The 20,878-nt window shown below is 39.5% G+C and overlaps 1 protein-coding gene across 5 annotated transcripts in view; it reads right to left on the bottom strand.

Moving 5' to 3' along the window:
• rc3h2 (ring finger and CCCH-type domains 2) overlaps window positions 1-20,878 on the bottom strand; it is a 32,137-nt gene that overhangs the window by 4,744 nt on the left and 6,515 nt on the right. For 2 of the 5 annotated variants that reach the window (XM_008424022.2, XM_008424018.3), the window contains exons 2-19: window positions 14,788-15,117; window positions 14,586-14,703; window positions 13,603-13,836; window positions 12,457-12,632; window positions 11,313-11,513; window positions 10,495-10,627; window positions 9,788-9,906; window positions 8,301-8,413; window positions 7,991-8,206; window positions 7,685-7,887; window positions 7,301-7,599; window positions 5,454-5,600; window positions 3,246-3,386; window positions 2,067-2,237; window positions 1,713-1,956; window positions 1,471-1,555; window positions 823-1,021; window positions 39-202 (exon numbers count right to left, since the gene is read on the bottom strand). In XM_008424022.2, coding sequence (XP_008422244.1) covers window positions 39-202; window positions 823-1,021; window positions 1,471-1,555; window positions 1,713-1,956; window positions 2,067-2,237; window positions 3,246-3,386; window positions 5,454-5,600; window positions 7,301-7,599; window positions 7,685-7,887; window positions 7,991-8,206; window positions 8,301-8,413; window positions 9,788-9,906; window positions 10,495-10,627; window positions 11,313-11,513; window positions 12,457-12,632; window positions 13,603-13,836; window positions 14,586-14,703; window positions 14,788-15,018 — 3,194 coding nt within the window. In that variant the 5' untranslated portion in view covers window positions 15,019-15,117. Of the gene's footprint in view, window positions 1-38; window positions 203-822; window positions 1,022-1,470; window positions 1,556-1,712; window positions 1,957-2,066; window positions 2,238-3,245; window positions 3,387-5,453; window positions 5,601-7,300; window positions 7,600-7,684; window positions 7,888-7,990; window positions 8,207-8,300; window positions 8,414-9,787; window positions 9,907-10,494; window positions 10,628-11,312; window positions 11,514-12,456; window positions 12,633-13,602; window positions 13,837-14,585; window positions 14,704-14,787; window positions 15,118-17,561; window positions 18,119-18,142; window positions 19,089-20,878 lie in introns of those variants that run through there. The other 3 variants (XM_008424019.3, XM_008424021.3, XM_008424023.3) reach the window with 3 other exon arrangements.

Here is a 20,878-nt window from a genome sequence, read left to right as displayed (position 1 = left end):
TAGCATGTGCCTTAAGGGTACTTCTGTTGAGATTTTACCTAAAGGCCATCTTTTTTAGCTGGAGTGGATCCCTTTTCTCTGTCAGTAGACTTTCTGACTGGGTGTGCTCCTCTACAGGGGAGGAGCACAGAGGAGATGAGCAGGGAGGTGGGAGGAGGTGGGAAGCATCCTGAGACTCGGGGCTGGACAGATCTAAACACTCCTAAGAGGGAAAGATTATAACACAAATGAACCTACTCAGATTTAGATTTTAATTTTCATTTCTTCATTTAAAAACAATAACATACATTCATCAAGGCAACATGAATAGACAACGCCTTGAAAACGTATCCACATTCTTCATCCTTGGATAATACAACCCAACCACAAATCGGATAACAAACTTGTTTGTATTTTATGTGATAGATAATGCTAAAATGGAAGAAAATGGCTACTTTTTCAACATTTTTGGGAAAGAACACTTTAAAGAAGCGTCATGGATTTGTACTGACAAAGGTGCACTTTAATTGTACCATTTTGATTGTATTACTGGCTGTAGGTTTAGAGTTATTTTCCCATCTGCAAGGTTAACCTACATCCCAGTCTTAAGTCTTTTGTAGTCTTTAGGAAGTTTTCTTGCCAGATCTGTCAGTATTCGGCTTTCTTCAGAGGCTTTCTTATTGCCACTCTTTCGTCGAATTTGTGGCCGACTAATAATTCTCCCACTTGAGCCGTGGAATTTTGCAGCTCCGTCAGAGTTACCAGGGCTTCTTACGAGACACTGTAAATGTACCCAGTTTAGCTAAATGGCAAATTTTTAGCAGACTAAGCACCCAGACTAACCTGAGACTTGATCTTGTGGTGCTCTGAATCCTCCATGTCAAGCGCTCGCAGTTCAAGCTCAATGTCTCGATCCGGGTCAGATTCACTTTCTGTTCGGTTTTGATCCCGTTGGAAGGTTGTCTGGTGGTCCAGCACAATTTTCTCTCCACTGCCTATTGAAGTTCGATGGCCATTCAGCTCCATTGCACAAAGATGCTCACTAATACAAACAAATGCAAACAAACTATCAATTTTCTTTCCCCAAAAAGTATGGCTTCCTTTTGTAGGGTTTTTAAAAACATGCTTAGCATCAGTTGAAAGATTATGAAATTTAAGCCAATTGTTAAAAGGCAAAATTAAAACCTTAATAGTATGGGACAGGAAAGACGGACAAAAACACACACATTCAGTCGTACAATCAATGTCCTCTTCATGTGACTCAAAACAACCTCACAGGGCTTCTTTAGTTTATTGTGATAATTTTCTCACCTTTCTTTTTATTACAGGCGACCTTTAAAAGAAGTTGATATTCTGAGTATAGAAACACTGATCTGATTTGGCTCGACGTCTTGATTTGGAGATGTAGGCATCCCCTGACATTTGCATGAAACAAATCTAACATTTTGCTTTCTTTGGAAGAGCGGCTGACAAAGTGTTGAAATGCCGTACCTCTCGAGAAAACTGGAGTGGCTAGAGGAGTCTGATCCTCTGGAGCTCCACCTGTAGTCGCCGTGATCAAAGCGGTGGTTATAATCTGTCAGAGAATTATGAGAAAAATAATACCATGATAAATATTATGATAAAGACTGTATGTGTAATATGTACATGAACTGTAATAAGGAACAACTGTCTGGTTCTGGTCAAATTAGAAATGTCTGTATCCTTTCGACAACTCTCATGTTTCTCGTCACCTTTGAAGTTTATTGCTGTGGTGCTGGCGCTGCCTTGGCAGGCTGTAGCTTGGACGGGGTCGGTGGTATGATAGCCTGTGCGTGATGCCCTAGAAATGGCACCCCACTTCGAGATGATGGGCGCCTCACTGAAGGGAATAATTGGATCTTCCTCTTTCAAACGTCGGTAGTGATCCAACGAGTGCAGCCATCGTTTTCCTGTGCCGCTAACAACACCTTGGCCTCCTTCGATACAGTCTAGTTCCTGAACAACAAACACATGAGCACAATTTCAAATTTTAGCATTCAAGTGTAGATTTTATCTGGGATGCATTAAATCAGGACCAGCTTTCTGCATTGTGAAGTAAATCTCACCAGATGCTCCGAGTGGGAATGGGAGTGAGGTGGGGTGTGTTTGAGAGGTTCAGGCTCAAAGGGGCTAAGGTTGGGCCCGGCAGAACCGCAGGACCACGGAGAGTAGCGGGTCAAACTGTCCTCGCCCCTGAACCTACATCCCATACACTGACCTCCACTGCCTTCTACATGCTATAAGAGAAACATTGAGAAACAAAATCACATACAATGCAAATAATAAGCAACAATTTTCAGATTGTTTTATTTGTAATACAAAAAATGTTTAATCCTGAACTGTCACATTCCTGTTTCACAATTATGCTCTACTTAGAATTAGCCTGCTAGATATAAATAGTTATAACTAACCGTGAAATTTATTGTAGTCTGTGGTGATTACTTAAGAGGCATGAATACTTCTAAACTGTGAGAATATTCTTGGAATTGTGGAAATTTCTGTTTTTATTTTTAAAAATGTGTGCAATTACTCCTGCTTCCAGAGGGGGGAGACAAAAGTCTCACACAGTCCTGCTTTACGAATACTAAAACTTATACACCTTGCTGAAAGTGCTCATCTGCTGAACTAAGAGAATGCTTTGCTGTAAAATATCATCTGAAGCCTGATTTTAAATAATGTTTGGAACTTCAATATTGAACTTAACAAGTGAAAACAACAGAAACGCACAGTTGTGTGTTGCATTAAAGTGAATATAGATGGAAATTCAATTAACTTTTTCTTTGTAAGACAACCAGAGGTAACTCAATTTGTCTAATTTGAATTGACATTTGAAAAGCTGTCACTGGTTTAGTAACTGTCCCATTTTACAGTGTGTGTGTTCACAAAAAAATTCATCCCATAAGCTGTTAAACAAAGCTTTATTCATCTGAATGCCTGAGTCACTGCTCGGAGAAGTCTCTGCTCTCTCACAGACGCACACACCCACACACACACCGGGACCATGCATTGCTATGATATCTGCCTGCACAGTTGCTAGGCAACCACCTCCCTCTTAAGTAGCACTGGGGGGAGCAGCAAGTGCACGTTTCACGAGGCAGAAGTTAAATACAATCAGATTTAAAATAGTAAAATGTATAAATATTTGATCAAAAGATTGGTAATCTTGTTCATACATTGTGCATTAAAATGGTCATACTAATGCTCATGGTAAATGTCTTTTCATATCATAGGCGTCTGATTCCTACCTCTGCTCCAAAATCAGTGGTGAATATGGGAGAAGACTGGGAGGGCCTGTTGGGATTGTGATGGTGGTGGATGTGGTGAGTCCAGTGTTCCTGCTTCTGTCTAAATAGATCCTCATATCCCAGAGGAACCCGTCCATAGTCCTGAAGCAGCAGCAGATCAGACAGGAAACAGTGAAGAGATGAGCAAGAACCAAGAATATATATTTGCATAATTGTAATGAAACCCATATTTCAACATGTTGACAGCAAAGTGGTGCAAAGTAAAGCATCATGGAGCTCTTTGCATTTTTAGATGTATATTTAATGCAGTTTCAGCTTAGATTAAAGTAACATTTTAGATTATTATGTTTTTAATGTATCACTTTTATTGTCTTGTTCATTTAAATTTGTCTGAACCAGTTTTAAGGATTGTGTCTCACTATTATTGCATCTGCATAATATGCAACAAATTCTCTAAAAGCATTTTATAAATTAAATGCAATCAGACAGTGAACAGATTTACTGCATATTTCTCTTTTTCTCTTTGTGTTTTCAGTTTTCTTACACCCGTTTATCAACTCATCTCTACCTTTCCCTTTCAGTCACATTTCTGCAGCATGTGGCTCCAGCCCACTCTGTGGTCCTCCCACTTCTCACCCAGATACTTCTCTGCTTCACCCACTCACTTCTCTTCCTCCTGACACAGAAATGTAGCTTCACCAGTAAACCCTACAACATCGTCTTGTCGACCACCAACTGCAGCAATGAGTGGGTCTGATTTTATCATTTCTGATTGAAAGAATTTTAATAGAAATTACCAGTTACAGAGTTACTGATTAACTGGAACAGACTAATGAAGATAAGAAAATTAAGCCCAGGGATTTACAGCATCACCCGTGAATCAACAATGGATGCATGTGGAGAAGAAGTAACAGTGGAGTCTGATAAGTGAGCACTAGAGGTGTGCCGATAGATCGGCCACCAATCATAATCGGCCGATTTTCGTGAAAAAGTGTATGATCAGTGATCGCCAATCACGGTCTCTTGTTGCTGATCACACAAACCGATCACCTGCATCTCACTTCTCAGCTTGCCTATGCAGCTGGTCTCCTCTTTCCTTCACACTGCGCAAGCGCACAGCAACAAATCCTAAGCGATGTGGAACTATAACGCACTGAGTGACTGGGGAAGTTTGCGTGTTGCAGCGGAAAATTGAAGCACGTGGGGTGAAGCAGGTCAAAATGCATCAACACAACTAATCTAATATGGCATAAAAACAATGCCATACTTGACGGAGTTTGGCTACATCGAGGTTCACTGCAGTAAAAAAGACATACGGAGGATCAGATATCAGGTAAAGCAGCGCACAGCTACAAACACTCACTTGGATTAGCATGACGGTCAGAAAGCTAAAAAAATAACCCACAAAATTATTTAAGTCTTCGAGCTGCGATGTAAGACGCTGGTTCTGCTCTCGCTGTTGAACCGCTGCTACGAGCTATTTCACAGACGGAGCGCCGCTTCTGCTCCACCTGGTAGTGACTCTCACACCAAACCTTTGCTTAAAGCTGCAGCATCTAACCTAAAAAAAATACATTTTACATACATATTAAAACTTTCGCTGTCCTAACATGAGACAGATAATCTCTGAAAAAATAATCGATCTCCTCCCTGTTCTGCATAATTACTCCGCTCAGTCAGAAATAGCCACTCAGAACTAGCAGTAATCAGCTAGCCGCCATGCTATCAGGAAGTTTTCATTCAGTAACTCTGGATTGTTAATTGTAATAGATCCTGTATTTGCCTTTGAATGTTAAGTTTTATACTTGAATTTCTTTGGCAATGTTGAGAGGTTTTATTTTGGCTCTTTGCATTATTTAGCCTCTTCAGGGCCTTCATATGTTATCAGTCTGTTAAAGATAGTATTATCAATAGCAGTACAATTTGCACAATGACTGTTCTTTGTTTTTTTTTTGTTTTTCTTGGAGAAAGCTATTTAAAAGTTTTTGTCTAAATTAAGGTGAATTTATGGTTCTTTTTTCCCACATAATGTAACCGTAGTGTTTATGATTAAAAAAATAATAATTATGTGATCGGTATCAGTGATCAGCCGTGATCGGAATCGGCAGGAAAAAACCTGATTGGCACATCTCTAGTGAGCACACATTTCTAAGACCAGACTGAAATGAGAGGATTTATACTGGCCGTCGTGTGAATTATTTAACATACCCTGTGCAGCCCAGCACGGTGCTCCGCTCCAGAGCAGTAGTTACTGTCTAGAGAGTTGAATCGCTCCCTGAGTGGAGGCTGGTAGACAGAGGAGTGAAGAACCTCTGGAGGCAGTGAGTTGCTCCTGGCGTCCTCTCTGTGGTACAGCTATAATGGCAATCATTAGACAAGTTACACAGTAATCAAGTTGAACATTACTACACAAAAGTTTCTAAGGAGCAGGACTCTACGTCCTCACTTAAGGTTGTCGATATCAATGTTTCTCAATGTTTTCTGACATTTTTTCAGAATTTTTCTTTGGACCAGTTCTTTTTCAGAAGAGTGTTTTATGTTCTGTTCGATCCTTTCACTTCTAATCTAAAGCTCTTGCAGTCAAGAGAAGAACCCTTTTATGGACACACAACGGCAAACTATGCAAAGCAAAGAGGATATTAACATAAATTCTTTCGATGCTTTTTAACACCGCCTTCCAACCAGACTAGAACTGCATTAAAAGAACAGACTGAAGCCATTTGCACATAATGGAGCATTAGAGCGCACAGTGAGAACATGGCTGTTCATCATCTTTTCCTGTCTTCATGTCAAGGTGCTGCATGACGTATGGTACTTGGTAGTAGCAGTGGCAGCTCATTCATAATGTACTGCCTGAACACTCCTCGGCACATTGCTCCCAAGATAGTTTAAAGCATGACTGACCTCCTTCCAAAGGTTACAACCTAACAGAGACTAATTACTGCGGTATGCATCAAAGTTATGCATCTTTGGACTTTGATCAATAGGATACTCATGTTACTGCCAACTGCCTGATTCATTTTAGATACCTAGATGGAAAAACAGACAGGACACTCTTCTATCGCAATTCACAGATTTTTAGACTAAATAAAGTGTGACTTGTTTTGATTCATGTACTGAGACAAAGTGAAGAACTTATAGTATTCAGTTGAGTAACTCAAATACCTTAATGTAATAAAAACCACGTCATTGTTTGTCTACCAACGTATTTCAGCTCAGCAAAATCTGACAGGAAAACAAAAACACTGAAGCTTGGTGCAAAATTAATAAACGCATTTCCTACATCATGAACAGAAAGAATAAAATTACCTTCCAAAGATTTATTTTTTACTTGTTTTTTTATAATTTAGTTTTTAATTCATTTCAATATTTAAGGATGTGAAAAACGGACGCATTAAGTATTAATTTCCAAAACTGATTTTTTTTTTCTTACAGGAGCTGTAGATATGAAATACATTGTTTTTCATATCTTGCATGCACAGTAAACCTCTAAATATCGATGGAAATAAATTAATCTTAATATTTCTAATCAAACTCAGAAGGATCTGCAAAAAACAATCCACTCCCAGACCCTCAAGTATGTTTTGCATTTCAGGATTGGCATGCACTCTGATCCCAGTTGAAAAGGGTTTCCAGCTGATCAGAGTGGCACATACCTCCAAATTGTGCATAATGGTTGCTGATGGACTGAAGGGAGTTGTGAGTTCTTCAAGCTGTAGCTAAAATGCGTTACGGCTAAGAAGCCAGTAGGAACCCAGTAAATTATTAACGTAGGACTAAAGCATTTCATCCATTTCTCAAAGACATGACATGTTTCTCCTGACACTTCCTTTATTCTCCACTTGTTTATGTCAAAATAGGAGAAAAGCAGCAAAATCCAAGAAATAAATATTTTTGAAAACCCGTCATAAACCCCTAAAAGCTACCACTCAATATAAAATATTAAAAGATGGCCTTGGCTTCCTGGAGGCAGATTATGAATAAAATATTTGAACAACATTTGAAAATATGTGTACAGGATTCTAATGTTGGTATGATAACAAATTAAGTCTCACCTGAGGCCTCCATACTCTCCTGCTGTCATAAAGAGGAGCATAAACACCATGAGCAGGAGCCAAATGTCTGTATTGATTCTGTCCTAGATGGGGATGGAAGGTGGGGGCTCCCATCTGGTCTCTAGGGGGAAACCCTGACGAAGGGGACGAGGCTGGGTGAGGAGCCTGAGGGTCATTGGGGTAAGAGGAAACACCAGCCGAAGGCGGCAGCGAGGATTCCTGGACATTGGAGGACCGCAGGAAGCGAGCCATGCAGGATTTGTGAGGCGGGTGAAGAGCAGATGGATAGTAAGAACCTGCTGGAAAGAAGGCATGAAATGGTTAATTTCTTCAAAAGCAGTAGTAGGAATACATATTTATTTATTCATTTGAAGAACGACTCACAGTTTGGCTGAAAGTGCCCCGTATCGTAACCAGGGTGAGGCTCCTGGTAGTACAGCTCTGATGGCTGAGAAGGGTGAGGAGAGGAGATGATGAACTGACCATGTCGAGGAAGAGGAGCGCTGACATCAGCGCCACCTGCAGAACTCAAAGGAGAGGAACCTGAAGAGTGGCTGACTGGAGTCCTGGGAGGGGACATGGGCTTCCTAATGATCAAAAAGAACACAAAAACATAAAAAATTTATGAGATTATCTCCAGATCGACTTGCATGTTCATTCATCAGGAAACAGGCAGAGTAATATTCGTACAGCTCTGTGGACCCTGATTTGGTTCTGTTAGCCCCACTGGTTCCATTCGTCAAAGCTCTTTTCAGTTCTTCCACCCCGCCTGACCCTCTGGAGATCAGCAGCGGGTTTGTCAGGCTGGAAGCTTCCTCCATGTTTTCTTCTGCATCTTTGAGGCCTTTGCTGGCTAAAGAGAATGGCCGGACCACGCTGCTGCTCTTCTTGTTCCTCAGTCTGAATCTGTGCAGAGGAGAACAACGTTATTTTTTTTTTTTTTGTACATAAAAATATGTAAGGCAGTGAAAGTGAAATTGCTGCCTTTGTGGGATCTCACTTCTCCAGCTCATCTTGTGTGTGCGCAAATGTACAGCTGGTTCCTCTGGGACAGCCTCCCTGCTGACGAAGATCTCTGCACATACTGGTCTTATATTTGCTGTTGGCCTGGGGCTGCAGAATTGAAACGACAAAACAAAAACTACATCTTACAACAAATTAATACTGACAAACATATATGGTTTCTGCACATTTGCCATTTTGAAATTCCACACTTTTGAAAACTTATTTTTCTAAGATTTTCGAAACATTTCAGTGCAAATCCATTTTGTGACAAGCTAAATCAACTTCATTTATAAACTTGTAACACAAAGTATCCACAAAAGATTCCTTAAAGGAGATTGTACAATTTTCATACCTTTATTTTGTTTGTGTAAAAGAAAAAGAAAAAAAAGTCTCACTGACATCGAAACTAGACCCAGTTTTAAAATCACACATATTTCTGCCTAAAGATCTGATCTCAGCAGCTACACAGCTACACCTGCCAACAAAAACAGCCAACTGTGTTGTGATCTGTTTTTCTGTATAGTTATTTTGAGATTTTCTGTGTTTAGTCCTGTTTCCCTGTGAGTCTCTGTCCTGTCCTCCCTGTTGATTGGTCCCAGCTGTGTCTAGTTTCTTGATTACCTTCCACGTGTATTTAAGTCCACCTGTTGTCTTTGTCTCTTGTCGGGTCCATTTGTTGTCTGTTTGCTCCCACTGCTTGCTGTCATTTTGAGTTTGTTTTCCTGATCCTTCATTAAACTTCATTTTCATCATGACTACATGGGTTCACTTGCGCCTCCCTCACCACTCACAACCACACATCATGACAAACTACCCCTTAAAAAATTTATTATTGAATATTTATTGATAGGTTTTCTTTTTCAGTAACTCAAAAACAGCAGCCTTGTAAAATTATTATTCTTTTCACATCTGAGCTTTTTTCTGTTCTTTTTGAAAAATATGGTTACATCCAAACCATTAAAGCTTAAAGGCAAACGTGAAGAAAAGCTCAAGTTTCAGGGAAAAAAACAATTTCTGTTGTATTCTGAAAAACTAAACCAATAAAACTGATTGACAAAAAAAAAAAAATCAAGTTTAAATTTGGAAATTTAAACACAAAGAATGTCAATCAAATGTTAATGTAAACAGAATTTTACTATTTAGACATTTTTTTATTTTCATTACTTATTCAGACCTGGAAGAGTCATAAAGGCAAATTCTGCATATTTCCATACTTTAAAAGACTGTACCTGATCAGCATCCTTACAGTTAAGGCACGGTGCATATATTTATAAAGAATACAGTAACATCTGAGTCACAACTGTGCCATTTCCTAACTGTTTATAATTACTGTGCTGTTTCTGCACAATAATAACCAACACCTGTGCTGTTTGTTACCAGAAATTGTTTCATTTCCTTCAACTAGGAGGAACAAAGTGTGGTCCAGTCAGCAGCGCAGGGACATTAAAAGCACAATGGCATCAATCTGGTGTGTCAGCGTACCTGTGGAGTTTCATGGCTCTTCTTGCTGAAGTTCTGTATGAACTCCACCAGTCCATGAACCACCAGCTTTACAGCCAGCATCACGCTTTCCAGCTCTGCCCAGGACGGTGCAGGGGCATCTGAAGACAGATTAATGTTTGATTGGCTTAGAAGATAAGGGCTCTAAGAGAATGTTTGTAAAATACAAAAAGAATTGTGATGAATACTAAACTACATATTAAGAAGGCACAATACAAGATAAAATGATACAACCCTGAAAAACTGGAAAATCTACTTTGCTTGAGGTTAAAGCTAGAAGTCTAGTGTTGAGGAAATGCACATCTGCTCCAAATGTCAGCAAGATCTTTTTTCTTTTTATTGAAAGTGTCAAAGGTCAGCCTTTGTTGAATGTGTGGTTAAGATGTAAACTTCAGATTACAAATCTTGCCCTTTATTATTAACCAGGCCGGGTATCTGCATTCATGATTAAGTAATGATCACATTTCTAAAGTTTCCCCAAGCAGATATCTTACTGATACAGAATTCAAATATAAATTCTGACTAAATATATCTAATGCTTAAACAGACAGACAAACTGTGTTTCTTGTCATTTGTTGTTTTTATTATTAGATATTAACTAAATTGTAGGGGATCAGAGAAAGAAATTTCAAGTGTTTCATAATTTTGAAGAAAAAATAAGTTGTAAACATCTGAAAAAGGTAAAGTACCTGGGTTGTGGTCTATGTTGGCCAGTAGCTCTAGGTGTGGTCTAAGGCTTGTGAGGTTGGCAGGGTCTCCCGTCCTCTGCAGAACAATCGTCAGTTCCTGAACGCTCTTTGCAAATGACTCTGGAGACTGCAACTGCAGCACAAAGGACAAAACAAAGAGAGAATGTCTTTAAAAGAGGGGTTGTATGTGTTACGTAGCAAACAGTCTACATCAAATATGGCCACACTGCCATCATTAAAATGCATGGAAAGTCTTACAAGAAATATCTTATTCCAGTGGCATAATCTCACAAAGTTTAAGTGAAACTGAGTCATGTTCATGGGAAAAGGCTACAGAAAAACAGAAACTTGCCTAAACTTGCCACATATCTACACTCAGATCAATAATTAAAAAGGTCAAAGTTACTGGAATTGCAATGCAATTTTCTTTTTAATAAGGATCCAAGTTTATATTACTATCACATACAATAATATGGACTGTATGAGAGAAAAAAGAATTTGTGATGATATGGGCATGTTTCTTTTTCATCAGTCTGTGGATCCATGTTACTGTGCATGAGATAATTAAGATTTAAAAATTTCCTTCTCTCTCTCTCTCTCTCTCTCTATAAAACATCATGGCAGAAGACTCAGTGCTGTCCTATAACAAAGTAAGGGTGTAACTGATACGATACACACATCATATGTTGTATTTTCATTAATTTTTACCAGTTTAAAGTTACGAAGATGAATTTATTGAAAAGGTTTTACACATCTGTGCCAATGTGTAAATACATAGATCATCTTCAGGCTTTTAGAGATATCAACAGTAATATTACCTTGTCAATTATGGACTGCATGTGCGATTTGTGGACTAGGTCTCCGTATAGCAGAGAGGACCACTGCTCAGGAGAAATTCGAAGGCCTGCCTCCATGGCAATGTGGACAATCTGAGCATCATGTTCTCTCCTTAGCGCCTCGTACGTTCGAAACTCCTCCTTCAGCTGCATCAGGGAGGAATCTTCATCCCGCTTAGTCACCTTATGGTAAGAACACAGAATGTTGTGAGGGGAAAAGAAAACCACAGATTATTTTTTGTCAGGCCTTGCGCACACAGCTGGAAAAAGGGGAACTGAAGTGGCTATATATAACGAGTTGAAAATTCAGAAGCAATCCAAGGCATTTTAAGTAAATGTCAGAGAAATCACATGCGTGTTTGTTTATGGTGTCCTCAGACTCACAAACTCAAATTCTGATCACACGAAGGGACTCTCCCCTTCTCAGAATCTGCCCTATGAGTAATCATCATAAGACACCAGAGCACTCCCCCGCCAGGCATCATTTAACAAAAACCAAAACACAATCGGATTGCTTCTGCGATCTGGTTGCACCCTTGTCCAATTTTTTCCCAGCAGTTCGGTGCGTGCATCTCCCTGCCTCTGTATCTCATTACCATCTGTCTCCGCCCTGCCAGGCGAGGCAGCGAGGCGCAAATATAGTCTGAGGTTATGTCATGAACGGGTAGCTGGCATTTCTGCCCTGCCAAACACATCGGTCATCAGATAACAGTTCTAGAAATACACACACCAAAGGTTTGCCTACAGAAACTCATATCCTAATTGCAAATGAATGCCTTCCTAGTAGTAGTATTTCATGTGATTCAGTAGGAAGAAATTAAGATTTTTTTTTAAAAAACAAACTGGGGTATTCACCTAAATTTTGAAAGACTATTTTAGTCAATGGTTTTTCTGTATTCTCATATGGCAACACATTGTGTTGAAATTGGAAACAGCTCCGAAAAGCTAAATCCTAAGGGGAAGAATTACAAAAGAGTGTCTTCCATTCAAAAAACTGTGGCGTCCTTGTTTTTTTTTATTGAAATAGACATCTCAAGAGTGCAGCTTGTTGTTTGCGCTCACATATTTTATATTTTTTCTGTATCTTTCACTGTAGCTTTTATTTATTTATTTTTTTCCCCCGTACCTTAAAGCAGGAGGCCCTGTACAGCAGCTGCACCACGTGGCCTATGCTGGTTTTGGATGCCTGGGGGAACCGGGCCTCCAGCTTCTGGACCACAAACAAAACCAGCACCTTCCTAGACAGAGCAGAACCATCCTCCAAAGCTAGTAAAACCAGCTTCAGTGCATCTTCTTGCATTGCTGATGAGAAGAGAATTAGAGAGAGAGAGGAAGAGAGAGATGCTCAGGACAGATGCACTGACTCACAGCTGAAGTTGCAAAGATTACATAAATGTGTGACAACAATAAATACTTGATATTTCTACACGAGTAAAGAGAGACAAAAGGACATTGAAAACAAAAACAACCAGGTGTCCTCAGACTTTTTAACTCATTAGGTTATCATGATGAGAAACTTGTTCCCAGTCAGAATCTGCCCTATGAGTAATCATCACAGGACACCAGGTACCAATACCAGCTGACAGTTGGATGAGTTGGACAAGTAATTTAGACAATTTCAAAGGAAACTCATCAACAAAACACATACTTTCATATGAGAATACTAATCAATATTCAAATACAAAAATTAGAGATTAAAAACTAAGAATGGACAAGGGAAACTATCTTAATTTAGATCTGGCAGTAGAGAGACAGTTTTTTACTGCTTATTGTTTAGAGAGAAAGAAGCTGACTGTTTTCTTGAATAAAGTCCTTTCTAAAGGAAATATGCAAAATGGCTGTCTCACAGTTTACTGGCAGCACAAAAGAAAATTGTGTGAGTGCTTTTAACCTCTATCTGAGAAAGGTTTCTCCATTTGAAGTATAATTATATTTGTAAGCATGAAGTAAGATAATGTGATGCTCTAATGCTTTTATTACTTTGTCCTCTGATAGTACAATCCTCAGATTATATTATAAGCCTATATCAATGACTGCTTTCCCCAAATATTCTTACTTGGAGTTTATCTGATAATTAGCGGCAGTAGCAACAAATTTTCCCCTGTGTCAGAACCAAGTGAATGACAGATGACACATTAGTATTTTTACTTCCCTACCAACAACCATGTGTAGCAATGCATGATGGGACTTTACCAGCTAACAATTAGTTGTTGTGAGAAACCCAAACTCAAATTGATTTTCAACAAATGTACCATGACACACACACACTCACCAGGACCCAGAAACTGACAGCCCCGTGCCCTCACTGCTGCCCAGAGGTTAGCAGAGAGCTGCTGGGGGTTCTGGTGCTGCAGAATGAGTTCGGTTACAGTCCGTTCCCCCAGAGAGCGGGCTGCCCGGACCGCCCGCACACGACCCTCCTCTTCTACCAGCTGGCAGTTCACCAGGGTAACCAGCTTTCTCTGCATGGGCCTACTGAGCACGCTCGGACTCAAGTTTGCCACACCTGCAGATTGCATGCGAGAAACTGTTGAGTACACATCTGCTACAGGTTGTCTCAGTCAAAGCGGTTTTTAATTTCACAGAGCTACTCTAAATTAATAGGCACTTTGTTTCTCGGGCTCTTATAGGGCAATAACATCATCAAGTCAAGTATCCAAATAATAACATGAGGCCAGTGGTGTGTCTCACTTTTTATGATGTGTTTTCAAATAAAGCTGAATGTTCCCAAAGCACCAAAAAAGTACAGAAGCTTCTAGCATCATGAGATGTGTGAAAGTATGAATGCCAACTTTTACAAGCGGCCTCCGCAGGCTGAATATGAAGAGATTAATTCTCTATGGCAAATGTTCAAGTGTCATTTCCCTCCAACACAGAACTTCCATAGATACATTTATGGCTATTTGAGGTGGTCCAATTATTGTTCCTTTTTAGCCCAAAAATACATCGTTCCCCATATATTCCCATGAGTAAAAATGTGAAAAGCTGCTTGTTATTCCATTTTACCATCCTTCTCAGCTTTTTAACAAAACTGAGACCTCAACTGAAGTCTTTCTTGTCAATTTCAAAATTATTTACAAATAGGAATCTGAAACTTGTTGCATGTATTTATATTCAACGCCCTTTACTGTATTACTTCTAAGTAAAATCCAGTGAAACACCATATATTGTGACCTAATTTCAGTACAAATGCAGCTGTTTCTTTTCAAGAAGATTCTACTGATGATGTCAGATATGCATGAAAACATTCAGTACCTTTGGCACCACTGATAGGTTTCAGGTAGAGAGCCAGCTCTTCTACACACAGTCGGCAGAGGTCGTAGTGCTCAACATCTGCTGCACTGCTCAGACTCACAGGAGGAACATCTGGGATCTATAAGAAGATCATAAGATGCTTAACTTGAAAGGTTAGGCATCTGAAAAATCACTCATGTTGACCATGAGTGGACAGCCTCACCTGTGCTCCAACCAGCTGCAGCAGGGCGCAGTTGACCGGCAGCAGGTCGATGTCTGTGCTGATGGGCGTCTGATCGAAGGGGCAGGCCTTGCGGTGCAGTTTGTGCAAGCACGTTTTGCACACCGTGTGGGAGCAGCCCAAGCTGATGGGCTGGTGGCCGCTGCTGTCAAACTCATTGTAGCAGATGGGACAGGACAGAAACTCTGTCCACTGGGCAGCCTGCACTGGCATCCTGCCACCGTGCTGCTGAGGGAGGCGTCACCAAGCTCAGGGGGAACGCATGTCAGGAGCCCCGGCCACAGCACGCTTTTGCCAGCGCCAACGAAAACGCTGGGGAATGCAGCAGAGAAATTTAAGTTAAGATTCTAAGTTTCATTAGGTCATATAGATTTTAAGTGCAACAAATTGTGAAGCATTAATGTTGAGTTATTTTCCATTTTTTTCTTGCATGCTCACACAGTAAGTTACCAATTTTCCAACAAAAAATGCAGATTTTGAATGATATTCTGAACATGCATCATCCACATGTAAATTCTGCTCAAAACGGCAAGTTATTGAAACACAACAGGCATAAAGGACACAGCTATTTTCTTGATTAACAGAGTTTAAAATGCATTAACATTTTCATCTCGAATCCAGAGGAAGCAATTACCTGCAAGAGAACCCAAAAATAAATGCCTGAGATTGAGTACAAGGTGATTAGAAGTGTGGGATTGGTGACGCACCATCATCCACTTTGCATTTTATAAATACACAATCTTCTCCTGTCTTGTGAGTGCTGGATGCAAACTGAATCAGAATACCACAGCAAATAGATGACAGAAAAATGCAGGACTGAACGATTATCAGAATCTTGTTCAGGGAAATTTTAGATGCTGGGCCATCTGTTTATGTCAGTGGTTTCCAAACACTTCCTATGTTCCATTCAAAGCCATCGTGCATGTGTGTGTTCATGCCTGTGTGTGTGTGTGTGTGTGTGTGTGTGTGTATGTATGTAGTGTATGTATGTGCGTGTGTGTGTGCGTGTGTGGAACAAGTGACAGTTCTGTCCTTGGTCCTCTTAAGCAAAGTAAGACTAAACACGTTCAATGTCAGATACATCATAAAAACAAAACCATCACAGTGAGTAAAAAAATGAAGAAAAAAAAAAAAAAGACTTGCAGGTCAAATTAAATCAGATTTTTCCAAAAGGAGAACTTAAAGAAGTGCAACCTGGAGATTTTTATCTCTACATCATTGTAACACTAAGAAGACATTGGATTATTTATTTTTTTATTTTAATGCATATATGTATTTTTTTAATTTCAATGGAAAAAATTATAACTTTTTGATGTATGGAAAATAAGAGAGCAGCCAGATGAGGAGGCAGAGTGGAGCGTACTTGAAAGTGAAACGGCTCCGGGCTTACACGCTCTACAACATTGCCTATAGCCTCCCGCTAATGTCTCTAAAACAGGTTTTTAATACCAGAAAATAAGAGATTACCGTGCTTTGTTTTTGATTGTCTCCATAGCAATAACCCAGACAACAAAATGCTGCAAAACATTTCCTGATGCATATTTGAGTTGAATCCTATGAATGAAAATAACTTCCTCCTGTCGCCCATAACAACAATTGGTTACCATGGATAATTTTGGATGCAGGTTCAAGGACAGGTGAAGGACTCGCACTGATTTCTTAGGCGCATCTTCCTGCTTGTGTTGCATCAAGAGCTGAGACAGCTTTATGATCTCCTCAGATTTGACAGAAGAAACTACTCCATCTATGTCGCCCGGATAAAAAAATTTAAATATAAAATGCAATTGTATTTTATTGTGCTATTTATTTAAAGAAATGAGAACAAATTAATTGAAACCTCTGGATCATTTAGCATTGGAAAGTGCAACGTTTCTAATGAGTGAGTGAGGATTTAAGCTATGAATTTGCTGCATTTCCCAAGTAAAATCTTAATATCGCTATGAAGAATATAGCGACAATCTGTGGCATTTTCCTTATGGCACATTCTGCTTAGTGATTTTCTATGTTCTTACACAAACTCATTTGTTTCACTTTTGCGGATTTGCTTTATCTCCATAAAACAACTGTTATGGAGCAAGATGCACTTTATCTGATTGATGCTGTTGGTATTGACTTCTTCGGTTAAAATATATTTTCTATAATTTGGCAAATCAGTATTAGCAGGACTGCTTGTCAAGACTTTGCATACTTACTGTGAATTGTACTTGTCAAAACCATACAAAAATTATACAAACTGAATTAAATATCTCTTGAAATGTATTTTCTATAAGGGCTATGTGTTTACACAGTATTATCCCAATAAAACATTGATTATTGTAAAAAAAAGTCTAATAAGCTAGATGATATATTCTTTATCGGAGCATACTGTAAAAGGGTCAGTGGAAATAGATTTCAGTTTATTATTGTGTACATTAAAAGAAACAGCTAAGATTGGAGTCAATGGGATACAATGTTCTCTTACTATGGGAAAAATATATTTAAAAAAATAAATAAAATCACTGCAAAATACTCAACATGAGCAACTTTAAAGCCATTTGCATCATCACAGTTATCTACCATGTAAAAATAATAATCTAATAATGTAAAAATTATTGTTCAAGGAGCTTTAAGTGTCAAACATCAGCAACATTGGGCTCGTGACTGTGCACTTTTAAAAAGGTTTGTTTTCATTCACATAAATACATATATAAATATTAACCATTTAGTCGTTTTAATCTCTTCTTTCATAACAACGCTTAATGTAAGTGGATACTGACCTCCTCCACGCTGCTTCATCCCAAAAATAAAAACATTCACAAAAACAGCTCAGCAGCTTTTAGGCGCCATCATGAACAGTTGCTCTCTCTGGACCACGCGCGCAGACTGTGAACCGCACCTGTTGCTTTCATAGTCCAAAACATCTGCTCAAACTGCTCACCAAACCCACGCAGCTGGCGCTCCTCGTGGAGCAGATGACAAAGTAAGACAAAAACAATCACCTCAAACTGTTTTCAGCGATGTTGGCCCAGTAAAATAAGAAGCGCGCGTGAACGAATAGAGAATGAAAGTAGAGAGGAGGAGGAGGAGCACACCTGAACGACTGACAAAACCGGATTTTCTCTTGTAATGCATGTCAGTGTTGGTTCGTCGATAATAACATTTAGTTAAAAGTGAAGACTAGAACAGAAAACCGAGGAAATTGCGCGTTAGGCTTGTGCACTGTCCCACTTCACGCAACCCATGTCCAAAACGTAACAAAACGTGTAAAGACTTTCTTCGTGTTTATGCTAGTAGCTGCATAATATTTTGCAAAGATTTTTTATTATTATTATTTTTAACGGTGGCACCATATACGCACCTCCAGAACACTTGGCACCTCGAGACGCCAGCGCTGGCTCCGTGGCCCGCGTGGAGAACACCGCTCTGTCCTCGCGCGTCATATTTCTCTTCCGCGAGGAGCCCAAATATAACACCGAAGCCCACAAGGTGCTGAACCCCTCGTGAGCTCACCCTCATGTGACAGATCCAGCTAGGGAGGACAGAGAGGGGGGCTTTTGAGGAGAACTGCTGTGGGTGGGGAGTTTTACTGTTAAAACTTTCTGCGCGTGTTCTGGCAGATTTGGGGAGCGGTGCACCCTGGAAGAGGAGGAGGACGAGTGGGTGTTCACATTGGCACCCACCTATTTTTGCTCCGTTGTGCTGCCTCTTCAGGGCACCACACACAATTCTGGACCACTGTCTATTTCTCCGTATCTCTGACTCACATACTCACTTTAAACGAAGCACAAAATGGCACATTCTTCTGAGGCGTTCCATTCCAATGTCTTATAAAGCAGGAAATGTCAGAATAAACCTCGTGAAAACTTTCAGTCTTGTGACGCGAAAAGTGGGTGTGTGCATTATACCAGCAGCGAACCACAACTTCCTCATCAAGATCCTCTTTATACAGAGATTATTTAAAAGCCAGGAAATCGACCTGAGCGTTGCCGTTCAGGCCAGTTGGTTTGAAAACCCCTGAGGACGTGACATTTGCGTTGCAATACAGCAAATTGGCTGATTGCGTTACCGAAATTGTTCAAAGGAAAGCAATTGCAGGTGCATTCTAATACACCCACTCTGCTGAGTGGGCTCCAGCTATATTGTGTCTTTACAGCCAAGAGTTGGCTGGCGATCATTTGGCTCAGGATAGCTGAGTCTTCACTTCATCACCTTTCAATCTTCCCGAGAGGCATCTGGGGTTTCCTCTGGTAAATCTCAGATGGCGACAGAAGTGAGTTTTAATAGATCACTTTTTGTCACTTGAACTGAAGAAATGCAAAAACCTCCCCCCCCCCTCCCCCCCACATTTTGTCACATAACGGCTGCAAATTTTAACGCAATTTAATGTGATTAACACACACAAATGGCAAAATTGAGAGGAGAAATGGAAATTATACAAGGTTTTAGCCCAATTACTTTGACATCGCTAAAGTAAAATCCACTGCTACCAATTTCTTTAGAAATAACATAATTAGTAGATTCAGGAAGTAAAAAACAAATACTTAACACCAGTCTGAGCACTTTGATACATGGTGGTGGTAGTATTATGCTATGGGGAAGCTTCACTCTAGCAGAAACAGGGAAGCTGGTAAAAGGGAAGGTGTCTGGAGTTAAATACAGATAATTCCTGGAATAAAATCTTCTTGCCCTCAGGTGTGAGTTTAAAAGTCCTGTGATGGAAACTAGTCCACAATTTATCTTGCCTCTTTATCAGCCCCTTCCTCCAATACCTTAAACAAAATTAAGTGGGTATAGTACATGAGTAGATAGAAGAACATTTGCTAATACAGGAACTTAATGTCTATGTGTCCTTAAAAGCCTATCAAATCAAAAGAATGTTTTTTTTTTGTTTGTTTAATTGGTCTGAAGACAGAGCTGCACAGTGGAAGACTTAACACTTAAGCAACTCGGTCCTAAACTGGAATACCAGACAGGAATGTTTTCCCACCACACGAAAGCATGCACGTCAGGATAGTTGAGGTTTATTTAACTGGTTGATAGTCTGAACATATCTGCAATTTGCACTTCAGAATATTTGTTTTCTAGGTATTTTACCTTAATTTAGAGGTTGTTGTTTTTTTTATAAAAAAAAAAAAAAAAAAAAAAAAATAATAATAATAATAATAATAAAAGAAATACTGATGACTTATTCTGTAGTAGGGTGTTTTTTTTTTCTTAGAACTTAAAGAAAAATCTCACATTTTCACTCATCTTCTGAAATATCTTGTACTCAAGCTAAAATGGTGACTTCTAATCAGGAACATTCACTCATATTCCTTTGGATAAGAAACTGTTGTTATTACTCATATATTTGCTCGGCTGAAAAATAGACTGACTTTTTGTGGCGACTGAACTGCCCGCTTGTCTTCTGACTCCGGGTCAGAAGACAAGCGGGCAGACAGTTTGTCTGTGTCATGAAATTTTAACTTTGACTCCATTTTGGCATTTCTGTGAACTCAGCGAAGTGAGATGACACAGTTACCTCTGCAGCAACCCTGTAACAGCAGAGGAATTGCATGAGGGAAAGAATACTGAGTAAATCTTTGTTGGAAAAAGAACATTCAAATTGTTTTATGTTAAACAACATACACTTTATCTAAATCAAGGAACGAGCTCTCACTGTTATTTCATTTGTGGCTTAAAATTTAGTGATAGACTGACATCAAGGCTGACAAGCGCAATTCTTAAAGTTTCCATCTGCAGTAGCAGAAAGTGTCAATGTGTCAAAATACAGTAAAGTATCATAAAGTGTTTTCAGCATCAACACCAGTCAAAAGCATTTGTTGTTATAAAATAAATAGCAGTACACAGTGAAAGAGAAATAAAACTATACCACCGAACTTTACATGCACATGAGAGAGGGCTGTTGTCCTCTGTTGTTTGTTGTCATGCACATGTAGTCTACATGTAATAGCAAAACTAGACTAAAGCTGTTTCGCACAAAAACAGATTCTTATGAGACACGTTTCAACATTTGGGAGCCCAGTTTTGGGAAGTGTCTCAGGAAAAACACTAGGAGAAATGATTTTGCTGTACTTTGGCACTGTTTCCTCAT

The sequence above is a fragment of the Poecilia reticulata genome, chromosome 12 (assembly GCF_904066995.2).
Source record: "Poecilia reticulata chromosome 12, P_reticulata-male-v2, whole genome shotgun sequence".
NCBI lineage: Eukaryota > Metazoa > Chordata > Actinopteri > Cyprinodontiformes > Poeciliidae > Poecilia > Poecilia reticulata.
This window is presented reverse-complemented; position numbering and strand designations above follow the sequence as displayed.